We start from the raw sequence: 21,435 nt of genomic DNA on the forward strand, positions 1-21,435 counted from the left end.
TAATTTTTAGTTTTAACTATTATGTCTAATGACTTGCTATTATGAAGGTGAGGAGTTTGCACTGTTAGATTTTGATACCACCTCTTCATCTTGTCAGGATTTTATGTCTTAATTTTTTGTTAGATGAGTACTCAGTATTTGAATTATTAAGAAGGTAACTATTATTCTCAGCGGAATCAGATAGTATAACTATAATCAGACTTACCTCTTATGCTGTTTTTTTTCTGGGAATTAGTAAATGTCTCATTTCCATTTGCTTTTCTTAAACATACATACTATCAATTCTCCTTAAATTCTCTGACACAGGTCTTCTCTTTGTGTTCAGACATATCAGGTTATTGATCTGTTTTTCCTATTTTCCCCCCCTATGAAGCTTTCTGTTCTACAACTAGTCATTCTCAAATGTGGATATATTATTTTTGAGGCTAGCTAAATAGTTATTGTCTTGGAACTACCTTCATCATTATTTATTTTTAATTTTTGGTACTGAGGATTCAGCATTGTTTTAGAGGCTTCTATACATTTATCTTTTGCTTCATTATATTTTCTGTCATTTTCCATTTTGGTAGAGCTTACTTTTGAGTGCAGTGGTCAAGATCAAACCCAGGGTATCACATGTGCTGGGCAACCATTCTACCACTGAGCTACATCCTCAGTCCTAACTGATGATTTTATTTATATGATCCATATTTTTCAAAGTCATTTCATATACAAAAAAATCACTGTAATCTAAGGATTAAATTCAAATTTTGCACATGATAAAACAGGCTCAAAGAGATTAAGTGACTCATTCAAAGTTAGTCAGCTAAAAAGAGACAGAACCAGGACTCCAAATTCTTTAACTTGTTCTGCAGGAAGTTAAAGATAACAGCAGCAAAACTGTCCCTTAAAACCAACCCAATCCCAACACTGTAATCAGAAAATACATAAAGCATTAACTTTCAATTGCTTACACTAACGTTCTTCCAAGTATGATCCGAAGGTGGCTAGAGCTGGTCAGACAGCAATCCACCATAAGAAGCTTGAGACAGAATGTAAATCAACTTTGTCATGAAACACACAGCTTAGTGCAACTGATAATCTTACACAGCAAAACTAGAATTCTCAGTGAAGGATGCAATGGATTGATTTACATTTTATGCAAGCTTTTTAACTCTCCATGGACTTGTCATTTGAATGGCACTGGTTATTACCATAGGACTATTTCTAGACCTGTACCTTCCCAACAAATGGAAAGACAAAAATTTGAGTCTTAATTTCTAGTTTTTATATCACGTACTGCTCAAAGCAGATTATGAATATACTTGAAAGGTGTTTTAACACATCACAATTTCACAAACTTCACAGAATAGATGCCCATTATTATTAATGTTTGATAACAGCACATTACTTCTAGAAATTTAGTCAATTAAAAGCATCCCAATCAATGAAGCAAGAAATCGACCAGAGAGCTATAGTTCTAAATTATCTCCATGCCAAATTTATAATCTTCAAACCTTTACCATATAATCTATCCATTCAGTCCTTTAACTTCTCTAGGACTCAATAAGCAATGATGCTAATATCCATCAAACCAAGCCAGATGAACAAGTTCAAACTCAGTCTCAGAGTGCCTAAATATTCTCATAATCACAAACCCAAGAATTTCTTTAATGAATTTCCAACAAAACATATATATTGCTTCAACCCAAAGTGCTAGCCAACTATTGAAGTATAAAACATTTTTATCAAGTTTACCTTTTTATCAAGTTTTACCCTTTCCATTTTACATGAAGTTTTTCTAAAGTACTCGTAATAAGTGTCATTACCCAAATCACAATCTCAATGTGTGCCACTCATGGAAATGTACCTGAGTAAAATGATAACAGTCTTGATGAGTAGTGACCCTATAGTAGCAAAGGTCAACAGAATGGGCTTGGAATTACTGCTTGCCTAAACTCTCAGTCCTTCTAAGATTGATATTCATGCCAGAAATTTAGAGGTAATACTTGGACTTATAAATACTTCTGCTTTTCCTTCCAATACTCAGTGTATCTCTACTGTAGCAGTTAATTTATGAGAAATAAATCAGCAAATATTATTAAAGTTTCCCCCAAAATTACCAGTATCAGTAGATAGTGGGATTGCAAGTAATTTTTATTTTCTTATTTTCTTTCTTTTCCCTTAATTTCCAACAAAGATAAATGTAATCTAAAGAATTTTCTTAATTTTGTTTTAAATCTAACAAGAGTCAAACTGATGAACCTGAAGCTTTTTTTTTTTAAAACCAGGCATATAATGAAGTCCAAAACCACTTCACTCAACTCAGTGAATGTTAATATAAACATGTAATTTTAATGATGAAAGTTATACAATGATCAAGTGATACCCTTTTATATTTTCTTAAATAAATTATGTACACATTAAATATAAATGTGAATGGGATAAAATGATCCTTGAAATAACTAATATTCTGATACATTTTCACAATGTTTTTCTTTTAAAACATTCCATCAGCATTAGAATTTAAAAAACTAACAAAACTAACTTGATATACAAATGCTTTCTTCAACAAATAAACACATTTAATAAACAAAGTTGAAGTACCAAAATAAGTGAATCAACTGCTTTACCTCTTTTTGTTTCATATCCAACTGACTCCTGAGAGTCTTAAGTTCCTGTTCACGGATGTCTAAGCAAGTTTCCAGAGCATGTGTCTGCCCTTCCCATTCAGATTTTTTATGAGCCACCATTATGTCAATCTGTTTCATGAGCTCTTGTAGTTCTGCTTCACAGGATGTCAAAAATACCCTATAAATAAGAAAAAACATTTAGAACACAGAGCATATGTTCAAGTGGTTTTCCATCTTTCCATGTGAAAAAATATAACAGATTAAACTTACCTGAGGTAGAACAATGTCACTCAGCAAATTACCAGAAGCAAAGAACAGGATTTCTGAGCTTTTGCTTTTAATGCATTTTAAGATGGTTTATTCCATAGAATAGTTTGTCTTTCTCTAATAAGCAACCTAAAGCCTAAATCATTTGGCCAAACAAGATTGCTGTTTTAAATCTGGCTGTGGAGTGAGACTTCCATAACTAAGTCTTATGTGATATTTTAGGGAAGCTTTCAGGAAGAACCCAGGCTAGTCTACACCACATTCTCATCTAGCCAAATAAAAACCCTTGGAAGTAAATAGGTTATTATTCAGGAAAGTGATAATGTGAGTTTAAGAGCTAATTCAAGAAATTCACCTTGAGCCAGATTTATTTCAACTATTTGTTCCCACCTTATTTAGAAACTTACTGCAACCTACCTCATTATCGTAAACTCACTGGTGTCCTTCCAAATTTCAGGAAATGCCAGACATTGCACAGGTGAAACAGAGGTAGACATAGATGCAGTAGATCCAAAGACATTTCCAGGAAGGTCGACTGAGAGCTCTAACCACTAAATGCTTGATACATTTTTAAAAAGTATGTGATCGTAGTGTCACCAAACCTCTGAACTTTTACTTTTGCTTTTAAATAGTAAAAATCTCAAGCTGTAGTGAAAGCAAGAGCCTAGCTTCACACTGCTGGATAAAACATCCTAAGGAGAGAGGCTGCAAACCAACATGGATCAGTTTACCCTGTGCTCAACACACTTGCTTCCGCAACCAAGGCACAATATGGCCAGAAGTATGATTTAGTACGCTTTCTAAACTGCAGTGAGAAGCCCAAGGGCAAAAGCAAACTTACCCACCATGTCCCCGATTTTGTATTCCTTCCAACAAAGCCTCCATCACCAAATCCCCTTTGCTCTGGCAACTGGAAAGGCAAAAAAATAATAATGATAAAAAAAAAAAATCACAAGAAAGGGATGAGAAAATTCATCATTTTAAGTTCTAACATTCCAACTTCAACTTAAGAATGTGAATTGACAGCACACAAATCATAATGAGAAAATGCAGCAACTCTTAAGACGACTGTAGAAGCAAACATCACTTTATTTTTTAGAAACAAATACATTATTGATTTTTTAAAAAATCCTAATTGCTGTTGATACTCTCCCTCATTGTTCTATGACAGGTTCTAATTGAAAGGGGAGGGTCTTTCCAACAGGACACCGTCATGATCCACCTTACAAAATGAGTGGAGCAAACTGGAGGGTCATATACATCAGAGGAAAAGTACAGCTTTTGTTTGTTTAAAAAAAAAAACAGGTGGAAAGGTGAAACACATTGAGGTTACACTCCCTGGTCCATCATCTGATCTGAGAGTCTTACCCTGGAGAAGACAGGCCTAGAACACTTACCAAAACACTCTCCTCTCCTGAAAGGCAACCTCAGGGGCTCTCCTTCCTCTGCACTTCCTCTTGGTTCTTACCATTTTTTATGCACTGGAGTTACAAATTATAGAGAAGTTGAAAGTAAAAGTTTTGCATGTCCTTTTTCTTTCCTAAACCATTCATCCCTCAAGGGCAGAAAACTAGTTTTATTCATCTCTGCAGTTAAAGCTCTGGGTAGCATTTTTCACATGGTATATGCTGGATGGATGCTTCAGGTCGATCTCCTTTCCCTCTTTTCCTACCTATCCCACACAAACTGGAGGCCTTAGCTGAAGGACTACAGAAAAGGGTCCAGGAGAAACAGAAAGGAAGGGAAGCAGAAGAGATTGCTGTAAAAAGGGAAGTCACGACATGAAAAAGGAAGGTGAGAGTGAAAAAGGAGAGGATGCTTAAATTCAGAAGTGCCAATGTGCCATACCTTTCTCCCCTCTTATCACAAATCTTCAACATGTTCAAAGTCAAATCACTTTTACTCCTATGAAACTATTCTCTTTCCGTAAGCTTTCAAAGCCTCAACCCTGAATTGCAATCATTAGACAATGACCAAATACTGTAATATGGAAGTTCTGCCCTTTGTCCTAATGCCTCAACTAAAAATTATACTGCTTTAAGAAGTAGATTCCTTTCCTCAATAAATAATTCAATGTTATGCCAGGTGTGACGGCACACACCTGAAATCCCAGCAGCTCTGAAGGCTAAGGCAGGAGGATTATGAGTTCAAAGCCAGTCTCAGCAACTCAGTGAGACCCTGCCTCTAAATAAAATACAAAATAGGACTGGGGATGTGGTTCAGTGGTTGAGTGCCCCTGAGTTCAATCCCCAGTACCCAAAATAATAATAATAATAATAATAATAATAATATCACAGTGGGCGACATCTTTGGTTACTTTTTTCGGTCACATACTGAACTGTTAATTCCTTGAGAAGGTCCTTGCCTTTAAGTACTGTATGTAGAGTGCTTGGTATGACATTATTTAATAATTAACAATATTTATAATAGATGCTTAAAGTAACTGAAAGCTCACATCCTAGTGGCTTTCTACACTTTGTCTAATTAAATCTTCACATCGCTCAGATACTATTACTTTGAGAAAACTGAGGGTTGGAGGATTAAATAACCTGAGCATGGTAAACTGCAAATTATAGTCCTAGGCAGGGTGACTCTCAAGTCCCAACCCATGTACAATCTTTTTATATTTTACAATATTCCAAATCTTAAAATACATCAACCTATCTTCTTTCACATTAATGGTGTCTTCTTGGTGAGAAATCAAATTGAACTGCAGCATGACATCAACTCATGACCACCAGGTGGCAGCAGTACAATAAAGTAACAGTATACATAAGGAAAAACTGCGACCACAGAAATGAAAATAATGGTCTAAGTCCTGGACAAAGATTCTTGTTTTAAAGAAAGGAGACAGGGAACCAACAACAACCTCCGCAGAAAACAAACTTGCTAACATGTAACGTGATTCTCTGTCAATACCTTCAACTGCCTGAGACACCACCAAACACCACTGATTCTCTTCCTTAGGGTCAGGTAAACAGCAAGATTTTCTGTGGACCTTTGTGACCTGATTTTCTCACAGCTCTGTTATGGATTTCCTAACCAACCTGACCTCATTCAACTACACACTGACTTCTTCTTTGCCTGTGTCATGTGATACAGAATTATGTAAAGTTATATATTCTCTGTTCCTAATACTAAATACAAATTTAACTAAAAACTGTTTCATAATCTGCTACTCCTTGCTACTAGCCTGAAATGCTGCTGTAGTGAAATAGAAACAGTGTTGCACTACAATTGATACTTTACTTATGCCTGCAGTTAGACCAAGATATAAAGAAGCATAATTTATTAATTTGAACTCGCCTATGAAATGAAGGCTGTAGTAAATCAGTGGAACTTGGAATTGAATGTTTTAAGGAAATACAGGTATTTTAAAATCAAGTCGAGGCAGGAGGAAAAACACTTTAAATCTTAGAGAAACAAGATATAAACAGGATGTCTAATAATAAGCAGCTCTTTTAAACTCATTAACATACTGGAGTTTGGACCTCTAATTTAACCTTTTCATTTTACAAATCAGGTAAAACATCGAGAGTATATGCCTGAAATCAAATTACTCACAAAATGGAACACAGGAAGAAAAAGCTATGACTAGAATTGGGGGAATACAAAGTGAAAGGACACAGCCTCACTTACAGGAGGCTCTATCCTTATCTGCCTCAATGTCCCTTGAATTACAAAGACCTAGGCTATAAGACTATGGCTGATAAACTACAGCTGTTCCAATGAACAATCAATAGTATCTACCATTTCCCAGAAAGGTTCCTACTTGGGCTGAAGGGGGAAAAAAACAGTAGCTAAGATGTCAGAGAAATTTCTCACACACAAAAAAAGGTAAATCTTAAAAATAGAAGTACATAAAAATAAACTTCTACATGGAAAAAAATTAGGCGAAGTTAAAAGAGAAATGATAACATTGTTTAAAAGTTTTACCACAAAGGGTTAACCACCCAACTATATAATTAGCTTATAAAAATGAAAAGAAATAATGTATGCTAATGTGGTTATCTATAAATCTAAAGAAAAATGGGCAAAAGATATGAACAAGTAGTACACAGAAATGACCTTATATATATTAAAAAGACATACAAGTGAAATATAAATTAAAACTTTACATAAAGTTGCCTGTATTGAATTAACCAAAAACTACAAGTTTGACAGTATACTCTAATAATGAGGAAAACAAGTACTCACGCATACACTGTAAGGAGGACTGCAAATTGTACAATTACTATTGGGCAGATTTTGGCAATATTAACTGATATGTATTCACCCTATGATCCAACAATGCTACCTCTAGGAATATATCACAAAGATACACTGAGAAAATCCAAAATAACATACAGACAAGGCTATCCATGCACCACTGTTTGTAATAATAGGAATACATGCTTATCAACAGGAACCAAATGAATATCCATCCATTAATGAAACACTATGAAATTGAAAAAAGGGATAACCATCTCTACATACTTCTATGGGGGGAGCTACATATGCTATTGGGTAGAAAAAGCAAGATACAAAATAGTATATATAAATAGTACCTTTTAATAAGGAATGGTGAAGAGGAATGAGTGTGTGTGTGTGTGCACGTGTGCCCTCGCACTTTTCAGTACTTCTTTTTAATGGAAGTATAGAAAAATGGAAAGCTATAAAGAGGGAAAACAGTTGTGGTGGAAAAACTGGGATGAAAACTAAACTTCTCTGCATGAACTTTGTTTTAGGTACTTTTTAAACAGGAATTACTATGCCGACATTTTACACAAAATAAAACAAAAATTAAGAAGTACTGAAAAACTATAAACAAAATGAAATAAATCAACTAGATATCAAGTTGACAGTCAAACCACATAATGATTTTATATGTCTTTAAAGTAAAATAATTTTACTATATATATCATTAGTGGCATATACACTAAGGATAAAAAAGAACTGCAAAGAAATTCTAAACACTATTAAGAATCATTATTAATAAAAATGATATCATTAACTTTAAACCAGTATATATAGAATAAGGGAAAAAAGAGGTTATACTAATGGCATTAGGCACCAAGATTCTCAACAAAAGCCAAGAAAATACAAATACAAAATGTTTTAAGAATCCACAAAATTAAAGTTAAGTTGAAAAAAGTGTGAACTCTGTATATTTCTCTTTTTTAAAAAATGTACTTCCTATCTCAGGGCTTTCTGGAAGCCAGAGATTTATGAAGCAGAAACATATTTTACCAAAAAGCAAAGAAATTATCAAAACTACCAGTTATACCAAATGGAATAGGAGTGAACTTAAAAGTGCTCCCATTAGTCAAAGAGGAAACAATTTGAGTAACCAAAAGAAAAAAAGAAAAATCAATATGTTGAAACAGTTTAAATATATTAAAGTATATAAATTCATGATGATAATTTAAAAAGGCAAAAACCCTCATGGTTACCTTTGGAGGTTGCTAGGCCACCAACTCATTACTGTAGTCTGAAAATAGATGGAACAAATTAAGAATTTTTCTTGCCTTTCCTATACAAACTATATTTCAGGGTGGTCAAATTGCTAATGAGGGCAAGTTCTTCATGAAAGATTCCCAGCTAATAAATACTGAGGGATTGACAGAATTAGAAGAGCACCACTTTGTGACTCCTAACACAATAATGGATACATGGACTCTAAATCCATGAAAGGATTTTCCCATTAAGTGGCATCCTCTTGGATAATTTCATGGTAGATGGATTGGGCTTGCAATACCAGAATCCATACACAGCTCAATCTTAACATCACAAAAGGAGACAACTCAGACATTATGTGCCTCCCTGATAATGCAACAGAAATTTCCATAAATTTCATAACATGAAATTTTACACATGAAATTTTCCTGCACCCCCATCAAAAACTCAAAGCTGAATCTAATCAAATTTCTAGATCACTATAGTTCAACATAACTTTCAGCAATTATAGAATTATCTTATACCTACACTGTTTAAACAATAAACCACTAGACAAAATGCCACTACAAACGTGGGTAATGTAACTAGGGAGCCAAACTTGTTTCATTTTAATTAACTTAAATAACTACAACTAGGATGGCTACAATACTGAACAGTGCAATTCTAGATCTAACCACTGGCAGAGAGGACACAAAGGGAATGGAGTTACATATTAATACTATGTGTTAAATTTAGAATGGTAAGGGGAAAAGGGGAGCTAAGGAACTGCTACAGATTAAAAAATTTAAAGTGTGTATTTCATTTTATTTTGTACCAGGAATTGAACCCAGGGGTGCTTAACTAATGAGCCACATCCCCAGCTCTTTATTTTTTTGAGACAGGGTCTCACTAAATTGCTTAGGGCAACCGAGGCTGCCTTTAAACTTGCAATTCCCCTGCCTCAGCCTCCCAAACTGCTGGGATTACAGGCGTGGACCACTGTGCATAACTAAAGGGTGTATCAGCCCTATCACAGAAGATGAATTTTTGTTCAGAACAAGCTAATGTAAAAGCACTTAAAAGCACTGAGGAAACCTGTACCTGACTGTATATTGATATGATAGAATGTTTATTAATTTCTATAAGTATATGATAGTACTGTGGTGGTTTTAAAATACTGAAAAATATTCAAACCTAGCTGGGGGTAGGGGAAACTTGACTATGATAGAATGGACCACAGATGTTGGTGGCATCTGCCACAACATACATGAGAACAGGAAAATAAGCAAAGGTCTTTTCAACAGGAAGAAATGACATCAGTACAATTAACACATACAATTTTTACAAATAATTTTTAAAACTTGAATCTACATACATTGTAAAGGGCACTGTGCCTGGATTTTTATAAATATCTAACCCACTTAAGTTTCACAGCCTCTTTTACTATACTGATCATTGGTAATGAGTCAAAAGGCAAGGAGCTCAGGATAAAAATTAGTCTAAGATGGTATTTCATTCCAAATAAGAAAATACAAGGGCTGGGAATGCGGCTCAGTGGTAAAGTGCTTGCCTAGCATGTGTGAGGCGCTGAGTTCAATTCCAAGCACCGTCAAAAAATTTTTTAAAAAAGAAAGAAAAAAGAAAAAAAAAAAAAAAAAAAAAAACACTTTATTGTGTCATTAAGCTATAGCTATTAGGTATAAACGTAAATATCTGAAGGCAATGCGTAGTGATCCTTGGTTTCCTCTTCCTATAAAAATAAAACGAAATCCAAGTAGATATCTAACTGTATACATAGGGAGCATCTAACTATAAATATAGGGCATCATATACAGATCTATTAAAGGCATAAAATGTAGTGCCCACAGTAATTCCAGTGAATTTAGGAGGCTGAGGCAGGAAGATCCCAAGTTCTATGCCAGCAGGGGTAACTTAGCAAGAATATCAAAACAAAACCAAACTGGAGGTGGAGGGCTGTAGATCTGTGGGAGAGCGCCCGTTTTCAATCCTGGGATGGGGGTCGGTATAAATAATCAGACAAGGCTCAAGAAGAACTAACTATCTGTACATAAGAGTATTGTAATGCAACTATAAATGAAAGCTAGACTACTATCAGATTCATCTTTACTCCCCTGATACCGTAATGGATGTAAGAAAACCTAGATTCTGAACCTAGATTAACTGTCTTCAAGCACCTTCGTGATTCAAGTTCATCAAGAAAGTGTCCTTTAGGCTGGGGAGATAGCTCAGTTGGTAGAGTGCTTGCCTTGCAAGCACAAGGCCCTAGGAACGATCCCCAGTAAACTGTCCTTTGAAACTTTAACTTGTCATTTATTTTCCATCCCTGATTTTGTATGCAAGAAGGCATCAAAGCTCTTCACGATTCTGCCATATTTCCTCACCTCCTGTACTAATATTAACGTTTAAACCAGTTAGTTCATTCATTTTTTTTAAAATTGCTAACTTTAAAATCCCATTAGAAATGGGACAATATCACTTGCGGTAAATGGAAAAGACGCCAGGAAACCAGAGCTCTAGCTAGACGCTGCCTGCAGCCTGGGCAGTAGGGTTGCAGCAGGCCCCGACCCTTTAGGAACTGGCTCCGCCGGGGACGAGGGGGCCTGGGAGCAGCTCGTCCACCCCGCACCCTGCGCTGGCTCTCCCGCCGGCCCTGCCTCCGGAGAGGAGCTGACCACCTGGCGGGGCCGAGCGGCGCACCGCGCTGGGCCATGCCCATCTTGGTGGAGCCGCGGAGCGCCGGCGGCGAGACCGAGGGGCGGAGCGCAGTTGTGGATTCGGGTCGGCAGCAGCGAGCCTGGCGTCTTGCGGGCTGCTGCGGGAACCAGCCGCGAGCCATGCTGTTGGGAGGCCAGCGGCACCACGGCGGCCAGCGTCGCCTACGGACCAGGGCTCGCCCGCCGGTCGCTGGTCTTCGGTGCGCACAAGCGGTTACTGAGCCGCAGAAAGCTGGCCCGAGCCTTCCCGCCGTTACCTCGGGCCGGAGGCGCGCACGTGCGTCGCCGCCAACTTTACGTCCAGCCTGGGCGTCGGTACGTTCGTTCCGCCCACTGGCTCTTCACTTTTGATTGAAACAATGTCTTCTTCCTGGCTTCCCCTCCGCGCGAGCAAATGGGTTCACCCACATCCGGGGATCTAAGAGAAGAGCCTGTGGGTCACGTGATGCCGAGGGCGTGGTCTGGAGGTAGTGCTGCGGTGGCCCGCCTACGGTAAGGGATTCTCCCGTCCTCAGCCTATTTCTTGAAGAAGAAGCACCGTCTTCGTTCCTTAGCTTCGAACTTCCCTCAGTCCCAGTAGCCGAGGTCGAGGCCTTCACTTCACCCTTAGAGTCATTTTCCTTGCTGCATGCTGTGTCGGGTGGAAAGGGACTTCCTGTGGCGATGCTAGCCCTCCCCCTTTTTGTTTCCACATTTGGTATATCCAGCTCCCGGACCGGAAGCGACGGCTTTGGGTGGCTTCACGTGCTGGTTCGGATGGTGGTAGCCTGCGAGGGTCAATTCTAGAAACGGAAAGAGTTTGCCTGCTTTGGTCGTAAAAATACATGTTTACCAACATGTGAAATACAGAGAAGGGCAAAATGAGCCTCTCCCTGGGGAACGCTCTCGTTGCATGTTTTGAAAGACATTTCGGCACTGTAATTAGTTTCCCAATTGGTACCGTGTACTGCGCCCAGGGATCTGTGGGACCAGTAGAAAACTGGGTGCTGGCGCCCCGCTCACCCTGGGCTTTGGAGGATGCCTCCTGAAAAAGGCAACCTCGGAGCTAAAATTTTTTAGACTGGTGTTAACCGGAAATACAGGGAATAAAAGTATTACAGACATTGAGACTCACATGTACAATAAAAGTGTATTCGGAAAGCTGGGAATAAACATACTGTATGGGAAGTGCTTGGGACATTGTGGCTGTGACCTGAGCATTCCTCTTTGATGCTTCCGGCTTTTCCAGCTCCTAAGAGCAAAGCGTTTTGGCGTCTGACCCTGGAAATGGGTGTTTGATACCGAAGAGCTCATGCCTGCGTTGCATTTGGAAGAAAGGGTAGGCTTTAGTGGTGGAAGGGGGGCGAAGTGCAGAAGCTGCAAATAGTGACAGGTTTGGAGGTGTTTTGAAGAGGAACAGGTGAAAAAGGATTGAGGCCAAATTGTGGAAAAATCTGTTAGGAAATCATTGGTTTGAAACTTAGACATAACAATCAGAGACAATACTACTTGGCCACAAAACTACCTTCTTTAGTGGATCCCATTCGAGCAAGAAACAAGCATTCAGGACAGAAACCCTGCTGAAACTGGAGTGATTAGAGAAAACTTTGCAAATAAAGGTGACATATCTGGACCAGGGAGGATCAGCAGAGGAAGGTGTAAAGGGGATCCCAGGGCACCAAACAGAAAGGACAAAGGAGTAGATAAAGGAGAGCTCTTGTAGAACAGAGACTACAAAAGTATGATTAAACTGTCAGGTAAGGACTGTTTGTAAATTTCCTACACGGAGGATCCCTCAGCAGCTTTTGAAATATTCACTGGGCAGTAGTACATTAACTCGTTCAATACCATCATTCCAGATATGGGATACCTATAAAAATTTAAATTGCACAAGAACTACACCACGTTAGGTATCTTTTGAAATAATATGTTTCTAGAGTTCTGTTCTTTTGATAAAGCAATAGGTGAATGATTAGAACATTAGAAAGTAAATATGGAATATATATAAGAAATATATATATATATATATGACATACAAGCTCTAGATTATAATTTCCAACCCATTTTCATGCACCCATGTCAGTTTTGTGAAACCCTTGCAGAATTGAAATTTGGGATTCTGGATTAATTCTGAGAAGCATTAAGACCTAACCTGGTTCACTAGTAGCAGAAGTAGTGGGTACCTTTTGCTTAAATTTTGCCTGAATCCTTATCTTGGGAGTAAAAGCCCTCTCCGCCCCAATTTGGGTATAGTTATCACCAGGCTTTAGAGCCATCTTGCAATTGTGCTATCAGAGGTAGCACATCTGTATGACACAGTTGAATTCTACTTGCAAAGATTGTTTTCGCTTGATGAGCCCATAGTCTCAGAAACTAAGAGTAAGGGAGGGTGCCATTGGTGCCAATAGCTTCCAGCCCTTCAAGATTGTTACTTTATATCAGGGAGCACAGTAGGGTGATTGCTTTGATAAGAAGGCAGGGCCCAGACTTAGAAACAGTAAACCTAGAAGTACTGTCCAAGTCAGTAAGCCTATTAGATCACAACTGTTCCAGAGAAAAATGAATCAGCTGTGATCAAGGAGCATCCTGACCACTCGGACCAGGCATCGAAGGGAGCGCAGCATTAAGAGTCAGTCAGGGGCCAGGCATGGTTGTGCATGCCAGTAATCCCCGCAACTAGGGAAACTGAGTCTGGAGGATCACAGGTTAAAGGCCAGCCTAAGAACTTTGTGAAGCCCTAAGCAACTTAGTGAGACCCTATGTAAAAAATAAAAAGGACTGGGGATGTGACTCAGTGGTAAAGCCCCTGGGTTAAATCCCAGGTACCAAAAAAAAAAAAAAAAATATCAGGGAAGTAACCCTAAAGAAAAGTAGAAACTATAGCATCATGGGGTTCGACCACTGTTATTCACCTGGAACTTAGCCTGGATGCACATTTCTTTACAAACAGCTGCCTTGTTTTCTTGCCTTGAGAATTTTTGTCAGTCCTCTGGTTGGTCACATTGTTTAACCCAGCTCAGCATTAATTCAACATCTTCAGTTAGCCCCTGTGCCCAAGAATGCTGAGGTTTGAGTCAAGGCTGGTGGGGGCTTGTGTAAAAACCGTGCAGGAAGAGCTAGAAGAACTGAGAGGAGACTTGGCAGACAGAAATCAGGGACTCATCAGAGGCATCACGAACAGGGAAAGATGAATGTACAAATTAAGAAAAGCTACATTTAGGTACAGTATATATAAGGGTTTTCTCTAGAGATGTGTTGACCTCCTGTCACACTCTGGGCTGTCAACTGAACTATGTCTGCCCAGTTTACACTGTAATACATTGGTCAGCTGAGGTGAGGAAAGAACTGGTCTTACAAATAAGTGGTCACCTGATCCATACAAGATGAGCCTTTCTTACAGTAATGTCATCCCCAAAACAGCTCCAGTCTAACAAGCCTGGTGAATCCTAGTATTGAATTATACCAGCACCTCCGTCTTCATGTTGTAGAAATAACCTCTTTGGTTTATAGATCTGACAAAATCAAAGCTGCAGAAAAATGGACAGTGAGGTCCAGAGAGATGGAAGGATCTTGGATTTGATTGACGATGCTTGGCGAGAAGACAAACTGCCTTATGAGGATGTTGCAATACCACTGGTAGGTTATGATTTGAGCTGAGTATAATGGGTTAAAGTTATCGGGCAAACTTAGTGGAGGTGAGATATTGATGAAAGATGAACTAGTAGAACAGAGAAATTAGCATTCTTTTAACTCTCACAGCCTCTGGAGAATATCTAGCCCAGCTCTTATTATTGTTGTTTGGGTGCGGGGAGGTAATGGGGATTGAACCCAAAGGGATTTTACCGCTGAGTCACATCCCCAGCCCTTTCTTAACATTTTTTATTTCATAATAGGGTCTTGCTAAGTTGCTTAGGGTCTCACTAAATTGCTAAGTCTGACCTCGAACTTGGACTCCTTCTGCCTTAGCCTCCTGAGTCACTTGGTTTACAGGCATGCACCATCACACCATAACCCAACACTGAGGAGAAATGTGGTTCCAAGAGCTGACATGCTGTGTTCTGTTAGGGGGTCATACCAAAATAGGAATCCAGATTTTCTGAACAATGCTCTGTTCACCACACCAAAGCCAGACGTAAACCAAGTTAAGAGTGTAGGGCCTGACGCAGGAGCAAGAAGCAGCAGCACGTATGTTCCTTACTTCCCTGCCTGTGGCTTTCAGTCTCCTGATACTTGGAGAAACTCACTTTCTTGGAATACACACCTATCCTAGGTTCCCTGGAAAATATTCAGGGTGCCTGGCTTTTCTTCTTTTTCTTCTTTTGCATTTAGGACAACAGGTTCCTGGAATACTCTCCTTTCCTTATCTCTGGAAAACTAGCCTGAAAGGAGCTTGTTAAATCTTCATTTTGCAGGAAAGAGTAGAATCAGAGAGAGGAACTTGTCCAGAGTCTGGCAGCTGATAAGCTGGACTTCATACATAGGTCTGTAAAGCTCCAAATCTTGGCCTGTAAATTTTGTCATTCATTCATTCAACAAGCATTTCTTTGTGCCTACTGCATGCCATAAGACTGTGTGAACATAAGATACAATTCATACCCTTGGGGGCGTCTAGAGAGGCAACTTGTAAATAGAGCAATAAGTGTTCTAAGTAGGCATGGGGAAAACCACATAGTACAGAAAAGGGCTGATTTCCTGGCAGGCAGCAGAAAGGCTTCAGAGGAAATGTAATGTTTAAGTTGGATCGTAGGGAATACCAGAAGTGGAGTGGGCAAAGGCACTGCAGCAGAGGGAAGAGAAGTGCAGGCTCAGAGTCTCGAAAGACTCCAGGAGGTGGTGCAACGAGCAGGGTGAATGGAGACTGCACTTCATACTTATCATATAAGTAGTCAGAAAAGTTGGACATAGGTTTTGACAGGGGTACCTCGTGCTACACTTAAGGCTTCTGCTCTGGAGACCTAGGAATGAATGATCTTCATTCCATGCCATGCTCAGATTCGGCTTTCAGAAATCAGTACAGCACACTGTTAGAGATGACCAATATAAAGAAGAGGGCAAGCGAGACCAATTTAACTATTGCAGCGGTCTAGGCAAGGGAAGTGGGCTAGAGCAGAGTTGAGAAAATGGTGGAGCTAGGTGCAGCGGAGCATACCTGTAATCCCAGCTGTTTTAGGAGACTGAGGCAGAAAGATTGCAAGTTGAAGCAATGTAGTGAGACCCTTTCTCAAAAAATTAAAAAGGGCTGGCACCTAGATTCAGTCTCTGACAGACAAAGAAATATTGGAGACTTCCCAAATTTTGGAATTGTTTATGGTGAGATGTGGGGACCATTTTATGTGATGGGGATGAGGGAAAGGGAAATTTCCCTGCCAACTCTCAGGTGCTAGCCTGGCACTATTGCTAATTGATACCTGTCTTGTCTTGTGGTTCTAAAGCAATGTGTGTATGAGTTGGCTTTTACTGCATAACAAATCACCCCAAAACTTACTGACTTAAAACAACTACTTATCTCAACATTTTATAACTCATTTGGGAGGGTCTTCTGGTCTGCACCAGCTCAGCTTGTCACTGCTAGGCTTCCTTATGTTGCATAGTCAGTAGACTGGGGGCTCCATAATCTAGGATAGTCTCACACATCTAGCAGCTAGCAGGATGTCCTTGGGTAATGGGCAACTGGGCTTTGGTCTCTCATATCCAGCAGACCAGCCCAGATATCTCGGACTGAGGGGTCCTAGAGCAGCATCAGAGAGAACTGCAGAGCCTTATAGGGTTTAGGCCAGGAACTTACCCACAGGCTCCACAACTGCATTCTGCTGGCCAAAGCAAGTCAGATGATGTCCAAGTCCCAGGTTAGGAAAATAGACACTACCTTTGGATAGGAGTAGTTGCAAAATAGCTCCAGCCGTTTTTCCAGTGTACTATCATAGATGGTTATGTTTATAATACTTTTATTTTCTAGGTACTTGTGCAATTTTATGTGTTGGTGTTCATTACAAGAGACAATAGTCACCAAATGAGAGACATATTATTTTAGAAAGCATATCACAGATGGATGGGATTAAGCAGAGTTGCCTGCCTCTGTCTTAAATACTTCAATAACCAAGGACCTGTTTATTCTTGTCAGCTATTAGTTATTAGGGCCAAATATCCTTAATCTGGTCTCTCAAACTTACATACTTTCCAATCTGTACAAGTTTGTTTGAATCTCAGTCTTATTTTTGTAGAACAAGATGAATGTGACTCAAAAACACTTGTACACATTGTAAGTAAATATTTACATACTAAATGTAATCTTAATGGGGAAAAACATACACATACCACGAAGTGGCAAGAAATCATAAGTATGAACATTATTACATAATAGTTTGCTGACCCTAAAACAACATAAATTCAGTTAATTAAAATGAAACATGCTGCCAGGTTATTTTAGTCAGCTTTTTCGCTGCTGTGACTAAATGACCTGACCAGCACAACTGTAGAGGAGGAAAGGTTTATTTGAGGGCCCACAATTTCAGAGGTCTTAGTCCACAGAAGGCCAGCTCCATTCCTCAGGGATTGAGGTGAGGCTGAGCATCATGGCGGAGGAGCATGGCAGAGGAAAGCAGCTTGCATCATCAGGAAGCAGAAAGAGAGTCTCTACTCTCCAGTTACAAATATGTATACCTCACAGCCACATCCCAGTTCCCACCTCCCCAGCCACACCTACCCTGCCTCCAGTTACTACTCAGTTAATCCCACCCAGGATTAATTCACCTTTTACATTGTCTCACATGTGAGCTTTTGGGGGACACCTCACATCCAAACCATAACACAGGTGCATAGGGCATGGCCTGTGATCCCAGTGGCTTGGGAGGCTGAGGCAAGAGGATTTCTAGTTCAAAGCCAGCCTCAGCTAAAAAGTGAGGTGCTAAGTAACTCAGTGAGACCCTGTCTCTAAAATATAAAATGGGGCTGGGGTGTGGCTAAGTGGTTAAGTGCCCCTGAGTTCAGTCACTAGTGTCCCCCCCAAAAAATGCCCCAGCAACTTAGCAAAATTTTTTAAAAATCTGTCTCAAATTTTTAAAAAATTGAAAGGACTGGGGATGTGGTTAAGCACCCCAGGGTTCAGTCCCCACTACCAAAAAGAAAAAGAAATATATGGGTATCAGTGAACTTGGGCACAAAACAATTTTGTTAGTAATAAATTTCAATATGAAGTATAAGGAAGTAATTCCAGATTCTTTAAGCTTGACCCACGGCTCACTGTTTTAAGAAAATTGATACTTTGCTGTTTTTTATGTTGCCGTACTTCACCACTAGGGGGAGATCTCTGGGGCATTTTTTGTTATTGTTTGGTTTTTTGGCAGTGTCACTTTACCAGTGAGCCACATCCCCAGCCCTTTTTGTTTTTTCTTTTGAGACAAGAGTTTCCCTGAGTTGCTGAGACTGGTCTCAAACTTGCTATCCTCCTGCCTTAGCCTCCTTAGTCACTGGGGATTGAACCAAGGCCTCCTGTTACATTTTCAGTGTCCCTCATCACTGCCTCTACCTTCATTATAATAGAGATATGTTCAGAGCAGCATGGTTTTGGATAATTTCCTGTGTTTACAGAGCATGCCATCAAATCCATGCCATCAAATCCAGTATTCATTTAAAACATACCCCCCCCATAAAAGATTAGTGTTCCTCTTTCAGTGATCCTGGCCACTCATAATAACAAAGGCTCCTGGATTACTGGATGCCCTGCCCAGTGCCCTGCACTTGATCTAAATTATCTCATTTAACTTACAGAAGTCATATGAGATGATGGCTACCTTTTTATCCCATTTGCCAAAAAGGAAGAAAAGGCCCCCAGGATTTGAATACCTTGCCCATGTAACCCAGCAGATGGTGGAGTCCTGGGCTTAGGTCCTGATTGACTTCTAGAAGCTTCTCCCCTCACCTCTTGCCACACTGCTTCCTGCATAAATGTCAGAGTCCTGGTGCCCACTGTTCCCTCCCATCTTCCTGTGGACTAGGCCATGTTTGAGCAATGCTTCTGATGTTTTCCTCCCATCTGTTTATTTTGGCTCTTTCTTTGGAATACACATAACAATTGTGCCATATGTTCCTAGGAACTTAGAGGTTTTAATTCCAAATAGTCTTGAGTTTTAAGAAGTTAATGCAGATTATTGTTCTGAATGCTCATTATACCTTTTCAGAATGAACTTCCTGAACCTGAACAAGACAACGGTGGCACCACAGAATCCGTGAAAGAACAAGAAATGAAGTGGACAGACTTGGCCTTGCAGTACCTCCATGAGAACGTCCCCCCCGTTGGAAACTGACTCTTGACTCCTTTCTCGTGGATGGATTTTCAAAAATATGTAAATACAAAATGTTTTCTCTCAGTCTCCTTATTCAGATCTTTGAGTAATAAATCCACATTCAAAGTGTACACCCTCTTAGTTTGAGGCAGCAAAGAGCAATGTGAAAATATTTAGAATGGGAAACAGATTTCTCAGGAATGCAGAATATTTGGGTCTTTAAACCTTAAATTCCTCATTCACTCTTTGGTGTTTGAACATGACTGGTTAAACATTTGCTTTTAACTCCAGTTTTGCTTTATTATCAAAGTTTAACACTGCAACTTCTGTGCTGTGACATAAGTGGTTGAAACGATGAGAGGGAAAGACAAAGAAACAGGAAGCCAGACATAGGAGGATCAGTGCCTTCTCATAGTTCCCCACCTTGAAAAGCCTTCTAAAAGCTTTGAGCCTGTAGTTGTGTGTGCCCCATAAAGGTGATACCATTCACTGATTACTGAGATTCCTAAGATTTTCCACACTTTTTTTTTTAATACAGGGGATTGAACTTGGGGCACTCAACCACTGAATCACATCCCCAGCCCTATTTTGTATTTTATTTAGACAGGGTTCACTGAGTTGCTTAGTGCCTCACTTTTGCTGTGACTGGCTTTGAACTTGCGATCTTCCTGCCTCAGCCTTCCAAGCTGCTGGGATTACAGTTGTGCACCACGGTGCCCAGCCTTCCATGCTATTTTCAAACTGTAAATAAATATACAGATTAAAAGTTATCTGGGGGCTGGGGTTGTGGCTCAGTGGTAGAGCACTCGCCTAGTGCATGTGGGGCATTGGGTTTGATCCTCAGCACCACATAAAAATAAATGGGAGTATCATGTCCATCTACAACTAAAAAAAATTGTTTTAAATAAAGTTATAATTATCTCTGCTCTCCCTATAACTACCTTTGGTGCAGCTGGAAAGAATCTGGCTAGATGGGCCCCTAGTTTTATCCAGTAGTGGCATTTCTTATTTTCTCAAAGCCCTTACATATATAACAAAAGACCACAAAGTGGTGTTCTTTATGCATTTATATAAAGAAGATGTGATTTGGAAAACACATTCATATATATTTGTCTCCTGGGTTTATCTCATCTTGTCATTTTTCTGACTGGATCTTTCTGTTTACCCATTTTGGGTCTGTGTCTGTGTGTGTATGTGTGTTGTGCTGGGGGTTAAACCCCAGGCCTCATCATGCATGCTAGACAAGCACTCTACCACTGAGCTACACCCTCAGCCCCACTTTACCCAGCTTTTAAGAAAAAGAAGTACATCACAATGAGCAGATTTTAGGATTTCAACCAGAATCATGGTTCTAGCAGTTCTGCAACCCACACACATCAGGCTGGTCTGCTTCATCAGTGGTCCAATCTAGAAGCCATTCATCTTCAGACTAAAGATCCCTCAAGGCACCAGTCCCATCAGTAACTGAAAAAAATGCGACCTTATAAAAAAGGAAAGTTAATAAGGAAGAGATTTATATCAAGAGGAAACTCAGCTTTTCAAAAAATTACCCGGAAAGTCACAGTTCTTTCACATTCTCATTAAACGATGTCTTCTCTACAACTTATTTGTGCTAATAGTTAACATACTAACACCTAAGAATTTGGCAAAGTAAGCCTTTGCCAGCCCAACCTTTCCCTGGAATATTGATAGATAAACATAGAGCTGTCTTGGTCTAATCTGAAATGGAATATGAAACCTGTAAGACAGCACTTGGCTTTTCTGCTTGACTTAAGATCCTGATCTTAATAATTGCCTCCATGCCCAGGAATGACCTTGTAGGCCAAGGTGATAACTGTGAGGTGGCACTGGAACAGTGTCTCATTGTATCAGGAATTAGGTGACCTAAACTTGGGCCACTCAGATTCTGTCAAGTGGAGCTTTGGAGTCTGTCTACCTAGGACTGACTTGAGGTTGATGGACACAAAAGAGGCCAAGCTGGTGTCATAGAGTGACTTTCATGCATACCAAAATACTCAGAGGAAAGTGGGTGCAGAGGGAGATCAAAGGGCTTTGTGGGCCCCTGGTTCCTGCCAGTTAACAGCATGTTGTATGGACTCAGCTTGACCTGACTGAGCCACCCTGAGCTGTAACCACCATGATTGC

At 39.6% G+C, this 21,435-nt stretch overlaps 2 protein-coding genes across 10 annotated transcripts in view; one reads left to right on the forward strand and one right to left on the reverse strand.

The window, feature by feature from the left end:
- Positions 1 to 11,686, reverse strand: part of Cep63 (centrosomal protein 63) — a 54,733-nt gene extending 43,047 nt beyond the window's left edge. For 4 of the 8 annotated variants that reach the window (XM_047563493.1, XM_047563489.1, XM_047563495.1 and 1 more), the window contains exons 1-4: positions 10,991 to 11,280; positions 8,312 to 8,349; positions 3,721 to 3,789; positions 2,613 to 2,790 (exon numbers count right to left, since the gene is read on the reverse strand). In XM_047563493.1, coding sequence (XP_047419449.1) covers positions 2,613 to 2,790; positions 3,721 to 3,789; positions 8,312 to 8,340 — 276 coding nt within the window. In that variant the 5' untranslated portion in view covers positions 8,341 to 8,349; positions 10,991 to 11,280. Of the gene's footprint in view, positions 1 to 2,612; positions 2,791 to 3,720; positions 3,790 to 8,311; positions 8,350 to 10,990 lie in introns of all 8 variants that reach the window. The other 4 variants (XM_047563490.1, XM_047563491.1, XM_047563494.1 and 1 more) reach the window with 4 other exon arrangements.
- Positions 11,383 to 19,374, forward strand: Anapc13 (anaphase promoting complex subunit 13). Of its 2 annotated transcripts, none has more exons than XM_047563498.1 (3): positions 11,383 to 11,521; positions 14,519 to 14,644; positions 19,186 to 19,374. In XM_047563498.1, exons 2-3 carry the CDS (start codon positions 14,546 to 14,548, stop codon positions 19,309 to 19,311), a joined length of 225 nt encoding a protein of 74 aa, XP_047419454.1. In that variant the 5' UTR covers positions 11,383 to 11,521; positions 14,519 to 14,545; the 3' UTR covers positions 19,312 to 19,374. The 2 variants fall into 2 exon arrangements, with proteins under 2 accessions (XP_047419454.1, XP_047419455.1); XM_047563499.1 differs by lacking the exon at positions 11,383 to 11,521 and adding an exon at positions 12,227 to 12,347.
- The last annotated feature ends 2,061 nt before the right edge of the window (positions 19,375 to 21,435 follow it).

Source organism: Sciurus carolinensis, chromosome 9 (assembly GCF_902686445.1).
Source record: "Sciurus carolinensis chromosome 9, mSciCar1.2, whole genome shotgun sequence".
NCBI lineage: Eukaryota > Metazoa > Chordata > Mammalia > Rodentia > Sciuridae > Sciurus > Sciurus carolinensis.